This window comes from Heterobasidion irregulare, assembly GCF_000320585.1.
Source record: "Heterobasidion irregulare TC 32-1 unplaced genomic scaffold scaffold_07, whole genome shotgun sequence".
Classification (NCBI taxonomy): Eukaryota; Fungi; Basidiomycota; class Agaricomycetes; order Russulales; family Bondarzewiaceae; genus Heterobasidion; species Heterobasidion irregulare.
The window spans coordinates 565144-586715 of NW_009258203.1; the positions used below are offsets into that span (position 1 = coordinate 565144).

General features: G+C 51.1%; 7 protein-coding genes across 7 annotated transcripts; 3 read left to right on the forward strand and 4 right to left on the reverse strand.

Moving 5' to 3' along the window:
• Positions 1 to 1488: 1488 nt before the first annotated feature.
• On the reverse strand, positions 1489 to 3829 carry HETIRDRAFT_419295 (uncharacterized protein; the record flags this gene model as incomplete). Its single annotated transcript, XM_009549881.1, has 10 exons — positions 1489 to 1633; positions 1689 to 1908; positions 1967 to 2110; positions 2179 to 2287; positions 2352 to 2501; positions 2556 to 2728; positions 2791 to 2918; positions 2971 to 3252; positions 3320 to 3594; positions 3647 to 3829. The coding sequence occupies 10 exons, from the start codon at positions 3827 to 3829 to the stop codon at positions 1489 to 1491; spliced, it is 1809 nt and encodes a 602-aa protein (XP_009548176.1).
• Positions 3830 to 3937: 108 nt separating this feature from the next.
• Positions 3938 to 5206, forward strand: HETIRDRAFT_459646 (uncharacterized protein; the record flags this gene model as incomplete). The annotated part of the gene is made up of 6 exons (XM_009549882.1): positions 3938 to 4185; positions 4236 to 4330; positions 4384 to 4436; positions 4502 to 4624; positions 4690 to 4859; positions 4932 to 5206. 6 exons carry the CDS (start codon positions 3938 to 3940, stop codon positions 5128 to 5130), a joined length of 888 nt encoding a protein of 295 aa, XP_009548177.1. The 3' UTR covers positions 5131 to 5206.
• Positions 5207 to 5296: 90 nt separating this feature from the next.
• Positions 5297 to 10227, reverse strand: HETIRDRAFT_103759 (uncharacterized protein; the record flags this gene model as incomplete). The annotated part of the gene is made up of 33 exons (XM_009549883.1): positions 5297 to 5380; positions 5440 to 5513; positions 5575 to 5603; positions 5659 to 5778; positions 5839 to 5892; positions 5950 to 6097; positions 6155 to 6342; positions 6398 to 6453; positions 6511 to 6536; positions 6599 to 6904; positions 6959 to 7035; positions 7085 to 7133; positions 7188 to 7241; positions 7304 to 7389; positions 7448 to 7458; positions 7521 to 7625; positions 7685 to 7735; positions 7791 to 7806; positions 7867 to 7940; positions 8013 to 8152; positions 8208 to 8241; positions 8302 to 8377; positions 8448 to 8531; positions 8637 to 8687; positions 8742 to 8839; positions 8889 to 8990; positions 9119 to 9165; positions 9223 to 9239; positions 9293 to 9340; positions 9409 to 9474; positions 9572 to 9658; positions 9735 to 9897; positions 9996 to 10227. The coding sequence occupies 33 exons, from the start codon at positions 10225 to 10227 to the stop codon at positions 5297 to 5299; spliced, it is 2853 nt and encodes a 950-aa protein (XP_009548178.1).
• A 135-nt stretch (positions 10228 to 10362) lies between these two features.
• On the forward strand, positions 10363 to 13332 carry HETIRDRAFT_63857 (ABC transporter). Its single transcript, XM_009549677.1, has 10 exons — positions 10363 to 10645; positions 10712 to 11103; positions 11186 to 11273; positions 11392 to 11581; positions 11675 to 11760; positions 11828 to 12097; positions 12182 to 12517; positions 12579 to 12731; positions 12795 to 12985; positions 13041 to 13332. Exons 3-10 carry the CDS (start codon positions 11268 to 11270, stop codon positions 13141 to 13143), a joined length of 1335 nt encoding a protein of 444 aa, XP_009547972.1. The 5' UTR covers positions 10363 to 10645; positions 10712 to 11103; positions 11186 to 11267; the 3' UTR covers positions 13144 to 13332.
• Positions 13333 to 13563: 231 nt separating this feature from the next.
• On the reverse strand, positions 13564 to 14483 carry HETIRDRAFT_452735 (uncharacterized protein; the record flags this gene model as incomplete). The annotated part of the gene is made up of 5 exons (XM_009549884.1): positions 13564 to 13633; positions 13696 to 13770; positions 13864 to 14121; positions 14203 to 14308; positions 14378 to 14483. The coding sequence occupies 5 exons, from the start codon at positions 14481 to 14483 to the stop codon at positions 13564 to 13566; spliced, it is 615 nt and encodes a 204-aa protein (XP_009548179.1).
• A 940-nt stretch (positions 14484 to 15423) lies between these two features.
• Positions 15424 to 16043, reverse strand: HETIRDRAFT_243460 (uncharacterized protein; the record flags this gene model as incomplete). Its single annotated transcript, XM_009549885.1, has 3 exons — positions 15424 to 15671; positions 15747 to 15824; positions 15911 to 16043. Coding segments are annotated over 3 exons (459 nt in total), but the record flags the coding sequence as incomplete, so codon positions are not given.
• Positions 16044 to 18327: 2284 nt separating this feature from the next.
• On the forward strand, positions 18328 to 20173 carry HETIRDRAFT_440726 (uncharacterized protein). The gene is made up of 12 exons (XM_009549886.1): positions 18328 to 18518; positions 18577 to 18729; positions 18785 to 18931; positions 18996 to 19073; positions 19142 to 19188; positions 19245 to 19315; positions 19378 to 19398; positions 19485 to 19526; positions 19580 to 19599; positions 19654 to 19669; positions 19729 to 19794; positions 19863 to 20173. Exons 1-12 carry the CDS (start codon positions 18388 to 18390, stop codon positions 20043 to 20045), a joined length of 975 nt encoding a protein of 324 aa, XP_009548181.1. The 5' UTR covers positions 18328 to 18387; the 3' UTR covers positions 20046 to 20173.
• Positions 20174 to 21572: the final 1399 nt, after the last annotated feature.

Sequence of the window (21572 nt, forward strand, 5' to 3'; positions counted from 1 at the left end):
ACATAGGGAGACATACAGGCATTCGATTTGAATTTGATACTTTACGAAGTGTAACTTGTATATTACACATGCTTGGATTGGAACCGATTATACATACTCGGAACAATTGCTATTGTGCTCCAGATCTTGAGCACAGCGCTCGATTGATTGAATTCGGCATAACGGATTGATTCGATACTTAGCAGAAAGCGTCCATACCTCTGTTATTATGCAGAAAATTTGACAGCATTTGACACCATGATATTGGAGATAGAGGGAGCCATGTAAAATCTCAGCCTTGGCACCATCAGTATTACCGATATCCGGACTTTGACGCTCATGAGCGCTCGAATTTCAGGGAAGTTGAGATGACGCTGCGGGGGTCAGTGTGCATGCGAGGGTTCCTGAGCGGCCTTTGCCGGCTACTAATGAACAACCAGGTCGATATACGCGCGAATATGTCATGAGGTTGACTTAGATGTCTGATCAGCGTTCAAGGGAGAGGCGAAGAAAACAAAGAAAGGGACTCGAGCGCACCCTTATGATGGAGTATAGTGACATGCTCAGGCGAGCCACTAAACTACGTGTTCATCTCGCGCGCTATGAAGCATAAGGGCATGAGAGCGAGCATCACGAGGCGTACTGGAATAAAGAATGGAAAAAAAATTCAATGAATAATCGGGCTGTAATCTCTCGGTTCGCGTTCGCGGGCTGAAGGGGTAGGCGACAAGAGCGGTTGGGACTAGGAATCAGAGAGATGCGGATATCCGGAGACCACGTCGGAGGTTGAAGGAGGATCGCATACGTTTCTGCCTTTGGGAGATCAGAGAGATGTAGAGACAATCAATGTTGCTCGACGCTGCTCAGTACCTCAACCCTCTCTCCATCAGCTCGACTCTAGATGTCAGTGCTTGTCGACGATCTGGGACCGGATGGCGACTCAAACGCGACCCAAATATGTCGGCACTGTATGCGTTCTCGCGGACGAGAAGCAGAGGTCCTCCCGCTGTGGGCGACATCGGTGCCGGGAACGTCTGTATCAGAATAATCCACCATGATGACATGGATAGCAATGTAGACGGAGTTTTCGAGGCATGTGGGATGTCATTAGAGGCTGTGGCGATTAGATGGAGACGGACGGAGTTCGAGGTTGAGCTCAATGCGCAAGCCGATCGGATGTCTCCGTGTAAACTCATTTTCTCCCTTCATCAACAAAGAGTGACTATACACCGCCCATCGCCTCGCGCTATTGCAGTGGCTTCTCCCTTTACACGCTCTGCACTCATATTTTTGGTGTTGTCGCATCACAGGTATTTCAGCAGTCCTGATCATGAGATCTTTCGGACAACCCGATGTGTATTCCTCGGAGAACCGACCTAGACATACAGCAGCTCATCGTGCGCTGCCGACATTCGCCATTCTTTTCAGTGTACAGAGTCTGATCGACAGCCAAGTTCAGATCTCAATTACATTCAGCTCTCTGGAGAGGACTTCTTAACCCGTGTAGCATCAACTCCAACATTCCTCCATCAGTCGCCCCTCACGTTCCATACGACTCACGAATACCTTCGCCGCCTCATCATCCATCCCACCATGTATTCGCGCCGCCTCCACAATCGCACCTCTGACCCCTGCAGGCATTTTATTCGCAGATCTGTACTGAAATATCAAAGACCTAGCACACAATTGAACAGGATGCGAATGCGTACCCTGATATATATATCCATGCGCCTTGGCTCCCCACAAGCTCCCATACCCTCTGGCTGTCTTCGGAGATCAGATCCTGCACATATGTCCTTTTCACCCCAGGTACGTCTCGCGAGCATGCAGCGCGGTACGTGAGTTCTCCGCTCTCCGCGTACGACTTCCATTCGCCGTGGTAGTGCTGGTCCTTTGCGGCCGAACGACACCCGAAATATAGCGTGTTGCCTAATCAAATTTATTCATCAGCTTTGGGAAATTCTCGTGAAGCCAGAGCGGGACATACTTGTTGCACCTATGTGTATACGTTTCTCGAGCAGGGCGCGCATAGGCGCAACGCCTGTCCCCGGACCCACGCATATCACGGGCGTGTCAGTACCGCTGGGCAGGGACAATAGTCCCTTCTGTAGACCGATGCGAAGCGTGTCACCTTGAGAATAGGTGCGTCAAAAGTCAGCTATGATTTCAATATGATCGTGATGCACGAACGAGGCATACCTGGGCGTAGTGAGGCGAGAAACGCAGTGCATACGCCACGTCTGGGGATTTTCAGCTTCGTCCGGTATTGCACGATGGCAACACATAGGTGGATTTCGTGAGGATGGTGCTGATAGTTCGGAAGGAAATCAGTCACTGTCGTCCGGGGCCCAATATGAAGGGAGAAAACACACGATTATGGAACTTGCGATTGAGAACTGCCTTGGTCGCAACGACGGAAAGAGGTCAAAGATATAGTCCTTGGGTATTTTGACATGCCGGAACTCTTCCAGGACCTCACGAATGGTCCGTCGAACGCGTTGACAGTACTCATACAATTCATCCTTTGATGCAATTAGCCGTTATCCTGTCAGCACCGGCGTGTGCGTCTCACTTACCGCCCCTTCTGCAGATACAAAGTCATCTAGTTTCTCTTTTTCCCGCTCGTCAGATGTGAAATGCCGAAGGAGGTTAAAGAATGATCGTTTTGGCACAGCGTTGATGTCCAAGTAACGAGTGAATATGATTCGGAGAGTTGAGACGGATGGTAAATGGTCTGGAAACGTCTGATCTGATGACACCAAAGGGGATTAAGGGCGTATTGCAACAGGTGGTGAGATGATGAGGTATCACCTTCCAATACGCGCTCGATTCTGACAGGATCATCCGCAACGTTCGCCCAGCCGACTGTGATCAAAAAAGCATCGACATCGACGGGTGATGCTTCTGGATGTATCACGGCGACATCTCCAGGCTCATAGCTGAGTGTAAATTCAAGCTGAAGTTAGATACTACTAGGACGTAGATACGCACGAGATATCATCGTCACAGTGAAACTCAAGATGCCGGACATCTTGATACCAATCGGACGCAGTTATACGGTCATTCAGCGTTACTGTAGCTGTGTGATACTCCCTGTCGGTCATTAGGGGATCCTTGTCCTCCGAGATCGTCTCTTCCGGCGTTTCGTGCAACGCGATTCGAGGAGGAGACAGGCTGTCGGCCGAGTACACGTCTATCCCAGGTGGTAGGGGATGGAGATGCGACAGTATCTCTGTGAGATTCCTAGTCCAAGGCTCCAGAGCTCCATCTATGCTATAGATAATAGAATGTTCGATGAATCAAAGCTTGAAACACAGGCATAGTAGCGCACGGGACTCACCCTAGAGGATGCTGATCATCGCCTTCTCCCCTCGCGCATATCTCAGTTGCCCCTAAGCTCTCCAAGCGCCGAGAGACCTTCTTCGATGGCCAACAAAACTTTTCATATGCCGTATCTCCAAGGCCAAACACGGCGTATTCGAGATCCTCGAATAGATCGGATGGCAAGTCAGACCTGAGCAGCATGTTCCACATGGGTGTCATCGAGCGGGGCTCCTTGCCTGTGCCAGTTGTGGATACAACGAATACAACAAGATGTTCCAAGACTAGATCGGTCTGTGACGTATCAGATTTTTCTAGTTGGCAAAAACGGGTGCTGTAGACTGACAAGAGGGTATGCATCCATGCTCATGACACGGCAAACCAAACGTATTCTTCTGCAGCTGATTGCGATCCTGTCCGCAGCATCTTGAGCGTTTCCTGTCTCGGTTGCGTACAAGATGGTGATGTTGCGTGAGCCATGAGGGACTTGTACTGGAGCAGCGACTTCCTGTGAGTCAAGGCTAGTCATGGAAGTTATCAGATAACTCGGAAGTGCATGATCTAAGCGCCTTCTGGGGCCTTTCCAACGTGTGCACGGTTCTGCTGGTCAACTCCTGCCTTTCAACTTTCCGGGACAATGCCCTCACTACCATGGTCTGCGCGAAATAAGCCTCACAACGTTGAAGATGACCTTAAGAGACTGCGCACCGGACTCCAAACGATTCCTACGGAGACGCTCGTCGTATCAGCCATCGTTCTCGGGTCAGTGACTACCCTCGGAAGCACCGCTCTATACAGGCGTTTCTTCAAAAGAATACCAACCTCGGAATGGATCACGCCTAATATCTTGAAGAAGAAGAGGTGGATCAAGGGCGTCGTAACAAGGTGCGTCTGTTCATTTTTCTCGTGTGACTGTTCGATGATACGAGTTGCAGCGTCGGCGATGCAGATAACTTTCGGCTGTATCATACTCCTGGTTTTGGGTGGAAGTGGCCTCTCAAGTTCAGACGAATACCGACTGCTACCAAAGGTGAGTGTTTCTCCGAGGATGACGCTGCGCTGCAATCTGATGAAGGTGCCCAGAATTGGGCGGTCAAACAATACACATACGACTGGCCGGAGTTGACGCTCCAGAGGTGCGTAGCCGTGCATCTGATCAATCCGTCCCAACACTGTAATTCAATGGTCTTCATATGTACAGGCAGCGCATTTTGGTCGCCCGAGTCAGCCATATGCAGAACAAGCACTGCAATGGCTAAAATCTAACGCGGAGGGCAAGACCGTCTATTGTCAGCTCATTCGTAAAGACCAATATTCCCGCGTAGTGCGTGATCTCCTCTTTCAAACCCTCCTGTCAAACTTCTCACAACTGAGTCGGCGTGTTATCAGGTAGCGGTCGCCCTCCTAGCTCCGCGTGTCCTCCCAGGATTTTTGTTCTCCGGGAAGTTCCTGTCGCTTGAAATGCTTCGGGCGGGCTGGGTTGAGGTGTACGAACAAGCCGGTGCCGAGTATGGGAAGTGGGGGAAGGATGAGTTCCTTCGCGCTCAAGCAGAAGCACAGTGAGTATCGCAGATTATGCACACCTTACTGTTCACACAAGGGCTGATCCCGATCCTTGAACCCCGCTTCAGGGCTTCTCGTCGCGGCATATGGAAGTCGGGTATGAATGCTGAATCGCCATCAGAATACAAACGCCGATATCGTGAAGCGGACGCGGCCCATACATCTAAGCCAAGCGCGAAGCCGCCAGGGAAGGAAGAGCCCGCTGGATTTCTTCGTCAGTTGTTTGGTCGTTCAGCTAGCACTACCGAAGCAAAGACAAAAGCCTAGTTTCATCAGATTCTTGACTGGCTGGCCCACGTCGAATAGGGGAGGACTTAATGTAATTTTGAGAATGAAATCCTACAGATTATACCACAGATTGGTGTATGAGGGGAACCACATTGCGCAATAGCAATAGCAACAGTCATAAGTATAAGCATATAATACGAGTGAATTACGCGGTTTGTGGACAAATATTGTCCAGTACTTGCTCGCCGGACTGCGCCGCGGGCCTCTGAGCTGGTGTCATGCCGAACAGCTGAGACATGATTGAGTTGTAAGTCGAGTCAGAGCAAAGAAGATCCAAGAACCACGCACCAGTTTGATCTCCTTCACACTCATCTTGTGCAACTTCATCCCGGTCCCCTCTCCAAGTGCTGCATCCGACAGCCCTAGATACACGCGAGTCAGCCCTTGCTTCCCGAAACCAACCCCGTGAAAACAACTGCACACCTATTTTCAGGTTCTGCAATCGGAGCATCCTGCAGAGAGTTGATACTTCAGTCTTGAAAAAGTTCATAAAAGCAACTTTTGTACCGTTCTTCGATGGTGTTCCTTACCACCAGCCGTTTTACAAACACGTTCTTCTCCTGACCAAGTCGATGTACACGGTCATACGCCTGGGACTCAGCTGCGTAGTTCCATGACAGATCCAAACTGTGAAAGACACCTATTAGAGACCTAAAAGGATAGAATGTGCAAAGAGTGTAGACATACTTTATGACTCGGTTCGCAGTGACAAGATTCAGGCCAACACTTCCGCATTTCGTACTGTTTGTGTCAAATCAGCCCACAGACTCCCGCGTGAGCGTAAAAGGAGTCAAATACCTGATAAGAATGACTTTGGGGCTCCCAACTCGTCTGAAGTCGACTAGCGTTCGGTCCCTCGCCTCTCGGCTCATTTTCCCGTCGTACCTCAATGTCTGAATTCCATACCGTGCGAATAACGTCTCTACCAAGTCAAGCATTGAAGTCCCTGAGCAATATTCATCAGTTTACGACCACTAAAGTTCGGCAGGAGCAGAAACAGTACATTGTGAGTAGACAATGGTCTTGTCTCCGTGGGTCTCCGCTTCTTTCAAGGCGTCGATCATAGCGAGCATTTTCGCACTGGGCTCGACGTCGTCTTCGCGGCGCCAGGTCGCAACCATGCTCGCTGTCGCTGCGCCCGCGCTGCCTTCCCGTCTCGTGGCCTTGCCTTTGCCTTGCGCAGTAGGATCCCTGACACGTGAAATATGTGAAAAACATGTATTTCTGAATATGATAAGAAGCTTACTGTTCGTTAGAGTTTAGAGATGAGGTTGGGGCGCGAGGGGAGGACGGTGGTTGTTCCTGTGTACGATCTTCAGCCATAAAGTACATGGGTTCATCTCAACAGCAGTGACGCACATCATCTGTGCTCTCGTCTAGGTTGACTACAAAGAAAAATCGTCAGTCCAGCCTTACGCTATACAATGGATAGCTGAGAGATACCCACTCATTTTTTGCTTCATCTTCCCCTTCTCACCCACAGTCTTCAATAGCGTCGCAATATCTGGCATGTCGTCGTCGTCGTCGGAACTCAAATCACTCAAATTACCTGAAAATTCTTTCTTCTTGGTCGTGGTGTCCATCAACGAAGAGAACTCCAGCGGGTCGGCGCTCTCCGGCTTCTCAATTTTCTTCTTGCTGCGCTCGCGCTCGGCCCGTACGTATGCCTTCATCTCGTCCTCGCTAGGCTCGAAGGCCGATAGATTGAAGACAGAATTCGCACTGAAGTCGCACATCTTCTTACATGTGGGGCCTGTGGAAGAGAAGTTAGACAAGAAAGAGACTGTTGGAATGTGGAGAAACATACAAGGTCGAAGACCTTTGGCTTCAGCGAGCTCAAACTCTTTCTCGACCCTGAGGTTCTGCTGCTCGTTACCGTACCCACTAGAGTGTATTATTGGAATTACCCTATGTCAGTGTATTGTAAACTCACAACTGGCCATTGTGTGCAATCGGCGCTTCGCGCAAATTCAACAGGCACTCTGCGGACAACCCTCAGATCGCTGACGCCAGACAAGACCAAGATAAGAACTGACCGAAACAGATCTCGTGTCCGCATGTCAGAACTCTGCCGGTGTCGTTGAAAAACACTGTCAGCAGATCGTCAAGCTGTTAATACTCTGAGATGTAAGAGACGCTTGAGCCCACTTACTGTCCCCGCACACGGGACACGTCACATCGTCTTCAGAGCCCTCATCGGTGAAATCGAGCTCCACCGCTCGCGCGTGTTCCAATGTTCTAAATATACAGACCATTGTCAATGTTAGCGTTCAGAAATAGCCCGAATAGCACCGACCGTTTCTTGATCTGAAAAATACAAAGAATCTACTGTGAGTTGATGTCGAGGCGAGGTCCACAGTGGATCTTACCTTGTCGACCCATGCCGGGCCCATGACTCGCTTCGCACGACCCAGCTCCTTGTCGGCGTCACTCGCAAGCAATAAGCTAGGATCCTCGAATCCTTCAGTCTGACTCTGTATATTAAAAGAGCGTAAGGGAGTGCATATACATGCAAAACCAGTGAGCAGCGCACGAGGATAAGATTCGGGTGGCAGCACAGCTGCCGCAGGCGCAAAATCATGACCTATGGACTCGTTTCAGACTGCGGAACTCTGAGCCGAAAAGAGGATGGGACGAACAAGCACGACAGCATGACTGTGAATCAATCGAATTAGCAAACAACCACACAGGTCGCCGGAAGACGTAGCAACGCACTTTTTGAGGATCGTGTTCTCCCTGATGAACTTTCCGATACGGATCTTCGCCCGCTTCTCAAAGTTGTCGTACAGCTATTTGAGCATGAGTACCCAGACGAAGATGGTGGTGCGCGCGGAAGGCATATCGCGGAATTGGCTACGCACCTCGCGTTCATCCGAAGAAAAATCCAGCGTCACTATCTCGATGGATTTCGGAGGAAGCGTGAGGAGCGGCTTGCCCTCGAGCTGCGCGTCCTTCTTGCGGCGCAGCATGATCGGTTTGAGAATCTCTTGCGCGCGGAGGCCTGGTCATGCATATATCCGTCAGAATATGTGTTCTATCGCGGCATATATGCGTACCTGCGAGTGGAGGATCGTAAATTTGCACCTTGCACTGCAGAGCACCCAGTCTATGTGAATAGGGAATCGCTTTTGCCATAATGCGTTTGCTTACGATGTATTCGTCGAAACTCTCCCAATCATTCCACGGTCGAAAATGGCCGAAACGGATAAGCCCGTAGATGTCGGCTCTGCACCCATCGAAAGCACACAAAAACTCACATTGATGTCTCGGGAGGTCAACGGGAAGAGGACACGCACAAGGTGTTCGTGACAGGCGTGCCCGTCAAAAGCCAGCGATATTTGGAGCGCAGTTGAGCTACGGTTTTACTTGAGCGCGTCGCCCTGCATCATCCGAGCGCAGAACAAGAATAAGTGTGAGAAGTCAGAGCGGTAAGATAAAAGATAATGAAAAGGCTAGCAGATGCGACGTGCCTGTTCCGGATGAACTGTGCTTCGTCCAAGACGACGCGGCGCCACTTCATCCTCGCGAGTGGACCTCTATCCAGGCTCCAATCAATAATTAGTATAAACTAAACGACGTGAGGAGCGTACCCGTATTGCTGAAGCCATTTCAGATGCTCATCCTCCTCGACGTCGGGGTCTTTGATCACAAACTCAAGATTAAGTGTTTGGTACGTTGTGATGATGACCTGAAATAATTCATCAGAAGGCCACATGAATGCGAATACTAAGCCTCACGTCTTTCGATCGCATCGCGGAGACTGTCTTGAGTTTGTCTTTGCCGTGGTGGATATGTACATTGAAAATTCCATTCGTTTTCGCCTCAAGCTCCTCTTTCCACTGTACAATGAGATGATCCAAAATTAGATTGAGTACGTATACAGATATAAAGGTTCAAAAAAAAGGCTAGCCTGTTGTAGAAGCGCGGCAGGAACAACAATTAGCGTTGCGCGGATCGTGTCATTCACATCCGGCATGTTCATCGCCATGGTGGCAATCATCTGAACTGTTTTACCTGTCGCACAACCTTTGAGAATCGAGATATCAGGCTGTCAAAACATTTGAAAATCACCCAATCCCATGTCATCTCTATATTGGAGAGTCAACCAATCATCACACTACTATGATATATAGATACGTACGCCAGGATGCCGCCTTTGTATTGACTTTCTTTTTCCTGTATGAGCATCCTGTTCGAATAAGAAAATACAGGCAGCGACGTGAGATGGGACATGGAGATTGATCTCGGAAGGCTAACCAAGTGACTCCGATGATTTGGTGAGGAATCAGACGGACCTCCATGCCGGGAAGCAAGTCTTTCGCACTAATGGCATTGAAATCACACGTCCATGAGTTAATTAGTTTCTTGTGTATCGTGGACACGACAAGGAGAGCTGCGACATCACGAGAGAGAGACGCACTCTTTCAAGCCCAAATACTTCATCCCGTCGCGAACGAGCAACCCGCTGCTCAAATTATCAATACTCTTCGAGACAAATTCCGCGAGGCTGAGGCATTCATAGTGAAATTTTCGGGCAATGAATGAGCAATAAATGAGAAAGAGCGAGAGGGTGATCAACTTACCGTTCTTGTTGATCCGGACCGCCAATATCAAACTGCGTAAGAGAGCTCTCTTTGTCGTAATTCAGTTGAAATGTTCCTGCGCTTCTGAGCACGAGTGGAGAGCTAGAGAGTAACGCTCGTGCATTATACACATCGCCACCGGATTCCAAGCGAATTCTGGTGTCTATAGCGCGCACCCCACACAGCCGACACAAGGAAATGGAGGAGCCTTAATCAGTATACATCTTTTGGTAACTCTCTATTAAATGCTCAAGCACTCACCAGGTGATTGGGTGCTCGCAAGAAGCCCGCTTGGGAGTCTGTTGAGCTGCTCTCTAGGGGTCCCGGATGCACGTCGTTTATTACCAGAACCAGGCGTGCTCGACGGCCCCGGACCCGCCTGATCGTCCCACCTGCGCTTGTTGCCTGCAAGCGCGTCAGGTTGGAGGAAGTCGACATTGACGGGGTCGTCCTCATCATCTTGAGCGTGCAGCGCCGCGAGGATGCGCGACATAGTGGCGGTTGCGAGGCAAGTTGGGGAAAGGCCTCGACACCAATTTGGACAAAGGATCTGAACTCGAGGCGGCCGCGACGCGTTGGTGGCGCACAAATCATCCCGGGTTAGGGTTCCACCGACCGTCCTCTCCTTCGCCTTCGTCGTCTTTTGAATTATTTCTGTGTCGCACGGATCGGCCGCAGCGTCGAGCACGGCGCGCACATGCCACCAGGACCCGCGTTCAATTGGATCTGTGTTGCCCACTCAGCTCTTGACATCCTCAACCATGCCGCGCGCTACCGTGCAGCCCAGCTCTCAAGCCCCTTCGCGTCTCAGTCGGTGCAGAAGCAACAAAAAACAAACGATCATTTTTTCGAGAGGAAACATGAGAGGAATAATGAAGAAGAATCAGAGAAGGTGGCAGAACTTGAGGCAGGTGCGTGTGGAACATATAATCGCATGCACTCGACTAGACATCTTTTGTGGTACACATCTGTTATAGGACCCGCGCGCACGAATCGACGACAAGCAGATTCCTTGAACGATGAACTTGAGACAGTGTCCTCGACGAACATAGGCTATCCGAAGACTGAAGCAGGGCGAGTACAAGCAGACTCGCACTTCGTCCGACCGGACTCGCTGCGACACGCGAACGAAGCATGGATTTCTCAGATATCCATATCTCCGTTCCCTATACTTCCCACTTCTCCGATAGAGCCCGTGATAGAAACCACTGCTCAACCTTCGCAACCTAGCCTCACACAAGCCAAACTCCAAGAAACAGCAATCCCATCTGCGCCTCCGCCAGCACTTCAATCATCTCCTTCGCCTCCAGTAGCAGATCTAAATCCCTCTCTGGCAATCGACGCAGAGCACATAATTCTCTCTTCTGACGTATGTCCCATTGTCTGCACATTCCGCGCTTCTGTTTCGTTCATACTTTCTCGTCTCATTCATATCCGATTTCTTTTGAAAGGAATCGATTCCTGACCTTCCCCCGGCTCGTGCACTTCAATCTTCGAAAGTGCCGTCCTCGCGCCTAGGCAGACTCTTTCACTATGGGGGTGCGCGTCTTCGCTCCTTCCTCCATTGCGCATTTTACGGTCCATTCATCTGACATCGCACTCTTTCAAATCTCTGTATTTTCACACTCGTTTTAAATGCCTTCATTTTCCCTGAACAGGCCTCGCCGCATCTCTCAGCTTCGGCGCCGCCTCGGAGCTTGTCCGTCGCTCGGCCTCTTCCTCCGAATCTGCCAATGCGGGGAGTGGCTCGTTAATGCTGACAGAGGCTAATGTTACGCGTCTCGTGAGCAAGCTGTCGCAGATGCGCGGTGCGGCGCTCAAGATCGGGCAGTTCCTGAGCATACAAGGTGTGTCTGGATTGTCCATCATTGGGGAGCAGTTGTCGTGGAGTCTACGACGTAGTCAACGGATTGACTGACGGTTGTACGCGCGTTGTGTAGACACACATGTGCTCCCGCCTGAGATCGAGCGCGTGTTTCGGAGAGTGCAGAATAGCGCGCATTACATGCCAAACTGGCAAATGGAGGTCTGCTCTTTCTCTTCTCTTCTTTTCTACTCCTCTTTGAGGCTCATGGCTTCCTCACTCGTTCTAGAAAGTCCTGGCTACCTCTCTCGGTCCGTCCTGGCGCACCGCCTTCAGCACGTTCGACCCCACTCCCTTCGCTGCCGCGTCCATCGGGCAAGTCCACCGCGCGGTCCTTACCGCAGATGCGAGCCCAACGGGAGCCGAGGCGCGCGTTGCAGTGAAGATCCAGTTCCCGAACGTGCGCGAGTCCGTGGAGACGGACCTTTCGTACGTGAGCGCGCTAATGAAGGTAGGCGGAGTGCTGCCAAAGGGTGCTTTCTTGGGCCGGACAATTGAGGTGCGCCTTCTCCACCCTCGCCATCATGAACCTTCACCTTATCCGCTGAACGCAATCCCCGCTCTCCGTGCATGACGGCCACAGGTGATGAAACAAGAGCTCGCCGATGAATGCGACTACGCGCGCGAAGCCTCCTTCCTGCGCGCCTTTCGCGGCCCCTCCAAGCTCGGCAACGACGCGCGGTTCAAGGTCCCGTGGGTGTGGGACGGCAGCACGGACCGCGTGCTTGTGATGGAACACGTAGACGGCACAAGCGTCGGCGGGGACACCGTGAACGTACTGCCGCAGGAAGACAGGGACGCGATCGCGGCGCGTATCATTGAGCTCTGTTTCAACGAACTCTTCGTGTTCCGCGCGATGCAGACGGACCCGAACTGGTCGAACTTCCTGTGGAACGCGCGAACGAAGCAGGTGCGCGGGGTTTTATCTCTGTTTTATCTATTTTTAAAGCTGAACCAACTGGGCGCGTCGTGCTGCACAGATTGAGCTCGTTGATTTCGGCGCGACGCGCGAGTACGACGTCGCGTTCATCGATAATTGGCTGCGCCTCCTACAAGCAGCCGCCTCTGGCGATCGCGCGACGTCCATCGAGCGGAGCATTCAACTCGGCTACCTCACCGGCGAGGAGAACGAGGTACGCTATCCCCGCAGCCTCGCAATCGACCTTCGTTCTGATCTTGCCTTGTTCCTGTTACAGATGATGCTCGACGCCCACGTGACGTCCATGGCGCTCCTCGCGACGCCCTTCCGCGCCGACACACCCCAGCCGTTCGCGTTCGGGCCCGGCTCGCGCTGGGCGGAGGTCACCGGCGAGATCCGCTCGCTCATCCCCGTCATGCTGCGGCACCGGCTCACGCCCCCGCCCCGCGAGACGTACAGTCTCAACAGGTGCGTCGCGCGCTGGCCCATACCGTACACCCGCTGATGCGAGAAACGGCTGCAGGAAACTGAGTGGCGCGTTTTTGCTTGCGTCGCGCCTGGGTGCGCGGGTCGATTGCAAGACCCTCTGGGACGGCGTCGTGGACGGGTATAAGTTTACTACTTAGACTTCCGTCTCACGCGAAACCCTACTCGAATCTCTGTCCCGAGGCACGGATGACGAAGGCATCGCACAAGCCACTCGAAACATTCACATGGGCTCGCTGAGCTGGCAGCTTCGTGAAGATGGTAACAACCCCCGTGGGGGCCTCTATTCTATTGTTGAATATAGAATTAATGCGTAGGGTACTTTGTATGTGTAGTCAGGGAAGAGGGCGAGGCAGGGAAGGGTGATATAACAAACCGATCTCTGCTCTTGTTCTTCCCACAGGGATGTGATGAGGCGGTCGTGAAGAGGTACGACTGTTGAAAGTCGTAGGTGCGTGAATGCGTGGGTTATGGGGTCATTGCGTCAATCGCTCAATCGTTTCAGTACGTCCAAGAAAAACAGAAGGGAGAGGTGGGGTTAGTCGACGGTTGAGATGCGCTCAAATATCTTTCTTGGAACCGTCAGAGGCGGAGGCCGCGCGCTTGGAGTAGATCATGTCGGTGAACGGCCTGAGGAAGAAAGACGATGATAGGGCTCAGTAAGAGGGCACGGTGTGGGCTTGTCGACATACCCTTCAAAGCGGAGCGCGATGATGTACACAATGTATACGTATAGCGTAATGAGTAGGCCCGCAGGGCTTTCGTACCTTCATTGAAAAAAACATATATTAGCATACGACCGTCAGGGTTCTCCTGCCAGCAAGAAGGGCAAACAGAGAAGACAACTAAACGAGACGCACCACAACGATGTTGCGGCAAAACACATCGTGCTGCCGACATACATCGGGTCGCGGAGGACGTTAAACGGGAAGCCTTCAACGCGGTGATCCATTAGGATCCCAAAATAGTCCCCGAGGAACGTGCCCGTGATGCCGAGCGCCCAGGTCGAAGTCAGCACGAGCGTCTGACCCACCGCAAAAAGCGCGGCGGGCAGCACGGTCGAGAGGGGCGCGGGGAGGAGAGGGACGGTTGGCTGTTCGAAGAGCGCGCGCTGAAAGCTGAGCGCAACAAAAAATGAGAGCGTCAGAAGGGAATACGACACTGATAGGGAAGAGGGGAAGCGAGGAAAGTGAACGTACAGGTGGTCACGGACCATCCCGGCGACAAAGATGGAGAGCGCGAGGAAATAGCACGCCCTCCGCGCGTTCCCTCCAAAAAGACGCGTGAGGGTCTTGTTCCTATACTCTGGTGTGACCCCCGCAAAACATTAGCTGGCGTGGATGTGAACAGTAGGGTGGGATGTGAATTACATACCATCACGCGCGACGATGTTCCATGCGGTGGGATTGAACGCGATGGCAGCCAACGAGAGGTACAGAGAGACCTTCGAGGTGTCTACGAGGGATTGGAGGGAAGCCATGGACGTCGTTTGAACCGGACAGCGAACGTGGGCGCAGGAGCAAGGACTCGAATAGACGCCCACTGACCAGAACATGGCATTATGTAATTGGCCCTCTAGCATGTGTTTGGTCCAAGTCCCAGACTCCACGCAAAGCGGCCATGTACAGTACGAGTACATCGGCGAATAAGTAGCAAAACAAATGACAGCGAAAGAAGATAGGCTCGAGCGACCAGTCCTCGCTGTCCAGCTTGAACGAGAATCAAGACGCGCATTTTAGTCCCTCCGAAAGCAAATATAACCATCAGGTAGGATTCAACCAAACAATATTAACACAACAATAGACGAAACGGATGATGCTTGGAAGACACGAATCCTCCCGATCCATCATACATGAAGTGATCCACAACATTGAGAAAACACGAGGCCTGTACATGTCCAACGCTCAGGGCACGCCGACGCCACGTGCCCGACACACGTCGCAGATGTACGGCCCTACAGCGAGCGAGCGCAATAGGATGAAACGGGTTTGTGTGCATGTCAGAGGCGCTTGAGCGCCTTCTTGCGTTTTTCGCTGCCAACGACACCAGGCGCCGCGCCGCGTTTGACGGCCTTGGCCGTCCCGGCCGACGACACGTTTGAGTCCGCGGTGCCGAGGGGAGAGGGCGAGAGCACGCGCTCCTTGCCTTTTTCGTCACCGGAGAGAGATGAGAGAGAGGACGAGACCGAGATCTTGTTTGAGGCGGACTGTTGGAGCGGCTGAAAGGGAGGAGATGATGTGACCTTCATTGATGAGATGACAGATGATGCAGATGGTTTCGGAGGATCCAGGGGAGTTCGTTGAGACGATAAGTCTGTTACAGATGCGCTCTTCGTAAATTCTGGTGGTGGCACCTGAAAGGGGCAGCGTGAATTTTTCAGAACCGTCAAAAGAAGGGTAGGGCCTATTTGTCAAGCGCACCTTTGGCGTGGCATGAACGCTCGTGATAAGCTTCGCGCGCTCGCAGTAGCTTTCATAGTTCTCCTGCAGAAGCTTGCCGGCCTCTTCATCGAGTGCCGAATCAGGGTTCGGGTAGATGAGCAGGCATTTTACGGTCACGAGGATGTGCGCGATGCCGTATGAAGACTTCCAATCCTTCTTCAGCGTGTTGACACAGATTTCGCCCGCGTCTGATACGTTTGGGTGGAAAATCTTGGTTGCGAACCAGCCTAGTCAGGAACAGATCTGAGCACAGCTACTCGACGGGACAAACGAAGACAACAAGATGAGATTGTTGAACGCACACTTTGGTGGGGCCGCTGGGAACTCCTCTGTGAACTTGAACTTGACTCTGAAGTACCCGCCCGCGTATGGTGTGCCCTCTGCGATGAGAACAGAACGTATCAGCCACACGCGTCATTTCGTCTCCGCATCAATGGGGACGTGTAATTTAGAATGTAGTGCGTACCAGGGCCCTGAATGATTCCTGTGACATCGAGCATGTTGTCCTCATTCGTGACGGCACGAATACCTTCTGGTGGGTTCGTTCTGAGCTCATTGAGCTCCCGCATGAGACGGCGGAGGACTACTGGCGTGACAGACTATATAACATGGAAGCGTAAACCAGTCTGTTCGGAATGAAAACATGCAGAGACATGTACGCACCATGATGGGAGAGGGGGAGAGTGAGGTGGTGGGACTTGGCGAAGTTGAACTCTGGTCGCCTTTGAAAGGTGTCTCCTTTCCCGATTGGATCTCCGACAGCACGTAACGTCACAATTTGTCTTGTCACGACAGCCCTCTCTGCGCACCTTCTGGTCTTCAGCTTCATCATTCCTCGCTGGCCTCCGTCTCAATGATTTTATGTTGCACTGGCAGGTATTTTTAATGATGCACGCTTTGTTCTCCAAAAGAAAACAAGCTCTGCATTGCAGAAGCGAATCACCTTCTTCTGCTTATCCTGATTCACTAGGCTCAACATGGCCCGGAATCGTATTATCGAGGACCGCGACAGTTTCTGCTGCTCATAAAAGGCAATGGACATCTTGCAGACTGCGCTCCTGTGGGACAATGTTTGCTCTGTGTGAACGACTTTAGCACATCACAATTCTCCGTTGTATGTGCAAGAACGGTAATCAATCATCTCACTCTTCATACAGCCATGCTTGCGCAAAATTTCTCCCGCATGTTCTCCATTTCGCTCACCAAGTATCTCCACGCTACTTTTTCGTACCTTGCTCACCATGACCAGACGTCCCATCTCGTCAGGCCAACGCTTTTTTATAACCTACAGAGTGGTGCTAGCTATATCAGCTTCTCTTATCCTTGTTCTTACTAGCATAGGCAGTCTTCGTGCTTAGCCTGGTCTTCTTGAAGAAGCTCACGATGTGATTGTTCCTGTTCTTGGTCGTTGGGCATTTTTACGCGTGCTCCTTGTGCTTATTCTTGCTGGCTCCACTGTCTAGAATGGTGACGTGCCTCGCCATATCTCGTCGTCTTGCAGTCGTCTTGCTTAACCTGTGGCTACCCCTGCCTAGAACTTGCGAAGGCGTTTGTAAGTCTGCGCGATGGCAGTGTGATGGCCTAGCACCTTCTGACGATTTGCTTTGTGATACATAGTGTCTATATTATTCATATTCGCCCTGCGTTACCGGTGCGTTACCGCATCACTTGGAATTTCATCCCATTGAGCCCGTGCACCGCCGTTTACCGTCAGTGCCACGCTTGTCGAAAGACGCGAGACATGTTCCCGACGAATCTTCCCCTTGAAGATTGACATCGATAAACCCCTCATTCTTTTACGTCTACTGATCTGTCTAGGCGCGTTCTTCCTGCCTTCCATAACACTGGCGCCAGTTCGTTGCTCTCGATGGCTTCCGGAAGGCTGCAAAGAATCCAGCGCTGTCATCAGCTATCGAAATACTCCATACAACAGAGTTCACAAAACTGCCTCCTGGACTCTGGAGGCGGCAGGTTTCTTTCGCCATTCTTCACTGTTGATTAATCTAGGCCATCCCTCATTTCCGTATATGCTGTACCAACAAGAGACCAGCCCATTCACCGAGTTGACTTGAAACTAAAATATACACTTCGAACTCAATCTCGACCGAAGTTTACCGCTAGCTTGGTTTCAAACCGGAACGATCCGGCGCCATCGGGGAGCGGTTCCCCATTGGCCCTTGCGACTACGGCATCATGCCCATGATACGTAGCCAGTACACATTTCTTCTCATTCTAGTTCTCTCCCCTCGTGGGCAGTATAGGTGAGTGGCGATGAGGATACTGGAAGACAGTGGCTGGACGGTTGAAACTCGAGGGCATTGACACCCACTTTCTAAACCCTCCTACCAGTTTAGACGCATTTTCCTAGCACTTGTTGAGGATGTCTACCTAGTATAAGCTAACATTTTGTAGGAGTTGATCATCTATAAAGAATGCCGGCCAAATCCTGGCTTTACCAGATTGGATGAAGGTAGACAAGATGGCAACTTCGCGCCATACACTTCAAGCGACAAGCCGCAACAGCCGGAATATTCTAGAGCGTTGTACCATTGCCACAAGGAACACCATTGGTTAGCTATATCCGACCGGCAATCTCAATCAGGCCCAACGCCATCAGACCCGCCTCCTAAATTTTTAGAAGAGTCCTCAGTGGTAAGCTTGCCACGGTGTTACTGTTTTAGGCGAGTGAATCGCGATCAGGAAGTTGCCGCCGCGCTGGGGCGGCGGAGGTGCATGAGGCGACGGCGAGGAATTCCGTATTCGAGAATGCCGTTATCTACTTACGTGGGCGTTGACTTCGGGGTCATTACTCTGCGCCTTCATCCATAATCAAGAAGATTTATATGCGCCCACAGTCTGACTCTCTTTCTTCCTTCTTACATTCACGACTGACGATCTCTCGCCCAGCTCAATTGCTTAGTATATGCTTAGCAGGCGTTCAAGATGGGTCAAGTTGAACTCATTCTCGGTCCAGTCGTAGTGTCTGTCACTACCAACGTGTTTCTATACGGGATCTGCGTTATCCAGTGGTCAGCATATTATTCAACAACGTTTAAAGACAGAAAGGCTATCCAGTGAGTCGAGTTCGCTTTCGGGTTTACTTCGACCGTGCTCTTAATGGTCGTGCCACAGAGTTCTAGTAGCGTGGGTGATGCTGTTGGACACCTTTCACACTGCAGCATCGGTCTACATGCTGTGGGACTATGTTGTCACAAACTTCAATAATCCGGCATTCCTGAGCGCGGCCCCTTGGCCATTCCCTTCTACTCCGATCGTTACCGCTTTGTATGTGCCGAGTCCTCTTTCATCCGCTGCGACTGCTGATTCCTCTTGTCTGCAGTGCATCTGTTCCAATTCAAATTTTCCTTGCCTGGCGCATCAAGCAATTCTCCAACTCTTGGTGGTTGTTCGGGATGATCGTCATATTCTCCTTCGCGCAGGGCGCCACGGGCTGCGCGAGCGCGATCGGTGCACTGTTGAACCCGAAGTAAGTCGCCTTCACAGATTATTGGATTGTCGTTCTGACATCGTGGGTTTGCTTGCTTGCCTAGTATCGATGCGTTTGCGACGCTCATACCTATCGTCGATAGCTGGCTTTCTCTGGCGGTGTTCACTGACTTCAGCATCACGTACGTCGGCTCTGGCATCTCACTCTATTTTGTGAGTATCTGTACTCAACGCTTTCTTCATTATGTAGCGGACTCCTGCTCTGGTACTTGAATAAAAGTCGCACCGGGTTTCGCAGTAAGGATTTTACTTGAGCTTCGTGCACTATTTTCTAATAGGTTTGTGTGGGTCAGGGACGGACGGTGTGATCTCGCGACTAATTCGCAATGCTGTTCAAACCGCCTTGTTCGCTAGTTTCTTCTGTGTAAGTATCGTGATCCGACGATATACAATTGAAGCGCTCGGCTGACAGTATTCTCAATGTAGATCATGGACCTCATAACATTCGTAAGCGGATATTTTCACTATTGTATCCGCTGGCTAACCTTGTGGCACCATTATACGCCCGCCCGCTGTCCAACGCTGGGATTTAGACAACCCTCCAGAGGACAAACTTCCATCTCATATTTGCTCTCGTACGTCATGATCCATAGTTCTTCGATGTCTTCTAACGCTGTCCTCCCTCCAGCCCATGGGCCGCATCTATACGTACGTGCAGCGCCAATGGCTTTGTTTCTGCGACTGATGCCTTATGTTTTGTAGCAATACATTGATGTCTGTGAGTGGAATGTATTGGATGCTTTCTCTTCATAGCTTATGCCGTTCCATGCATCTTAGACTCTGAACTCTCGCGCCCTCCTCCGCGATCAGCTTGGAACGACGGAGACCTCGTTCAATGTGACCGTGAGTCCTGTGCCTTTGATCTTGTGCCACCTACCTTGATGCTTTTAATGCTTACTTGCACGTTTAAGACTGCCCGTTTCGACAACCGTCAGTTTAACACGGCCCCTCCGACACAAGTAAACGTCACTGTCGGACAAGATATTGCATTGGAATCTTACACGGACACTGACAATTCAAAAATAAACTCAGGGGACACGGCGAGCGCATATGGTGATCCTGAAAGAGGTGAGGTCAAACACGCTGTTCTTTGATAGGCGTGCAACGCGCCATTGTACTTGTGCGCAATCGCACATAAACGTTGACTAGCTTCTCGGAGACTAGACGATGGTAGATACCCTGTTACATTGGTGACTACACATATCACGAAATTTGCATGATCACTTGGTGTGATACTTCGAAGGGTTCCTACGAGTACTGTTATGCTCAAGGCAAACACCTCTAGACTGCTTCCGCCATCACACAGAAGGTAGACTGACCAGCGAGCGGCGACCGGTATTCTGCCTGCCAACAACTAAATAAGCGCGAAGTTGAACTAGCGTTCATAAAGACGAGATCAACCAATGAATGTATGAGACGACACATCTCTTTATTGACATCGCAGAGCTGCATGCCCAAACCATGCAATGCTAAGCGGCTAAGCCTATGAGAGGAGGACAGGCGAAGTGAGGAGTGGTAAAGCGGCGGTTCTCATGGATGGGAGATAAGGATGCATCATCCGTTATCCAAATCACATATGAATCCTACCGACCACCACAACGCACTATCACCTTCCCCTAATACATAGTTGCTCATGCAGGCTCTGAGACACATCTCGGTATAATGAGCCCAAGGAATGTCATGACCTCGGCTAGAACTCTACGAAGGAGATGAGCTCGTTGTTAGAGATGCGAGATACCCACATACAGGAGGGCACAAGCCCAAGGGCAGACACCACCAGTGCGCGTCTGATTATATATACTCTCCTTCTTTTGTTCTCCTATCTCATCCGATAGGCCTCGAATGTGTTCCTTCATTTATCGATCATAACAATAGCGATGTTCGGTAAACAAGCACATCAGGATGAGAGATATGCCATCAGCAGATGGACAGATCTGGGATACAATGATCATTGACACTCGCTATACAGTACGAAGAATACATCTTTGCGGTCTTCACCATGTTATTCAGGGTGTCTAATGACCAGTGGTCATATAAGCGGTACACCTCGGGCAATGCCAGTTAATCTGAGGGTCTAATGCAGTGTAAGACATGAATACGGAGGAATGTCTTGGATCACTCACTGTAAGAATTTGGAACGTCACGACTAATGACGTTGAATCAACCATCCGCGCGGTTTACGAGTGAGTGCCACTTACTACTGGAAACACGTGTCGACGCATGCAGAACAATTTGGATTGTGTCTGTCGCTGAACTTGCATCGTGGATTGCCGCATAGGATCTGCATGTTGGTAAGTACATGGTTCACAGCCTTCATGAAGCGAGCAATATGACCATTTCGTCGGGCTGTTCTGCATCGTCAGTGTTAAGCGGTCCCTATTCAGGTGGCAGCTGACCAGTTGAAATGCGTGTCCGCAGCGCAGGTAAGTGTTTGTGACTCTGAAGGTGTACAGATTAGCCTCGGACCACAGAGAGTCGTATGTTATCACCGAGACTCACATTCGCCAGTGGCACATGTTAGACGGCTTGAATGGAAGTGGGATAAGGATCGAGGGGGAGGAGGAGGAGGAGGAACGAATTTGCAGAACTGACGCTGTGGTCCTTAAAAGGTTGCATAGTCG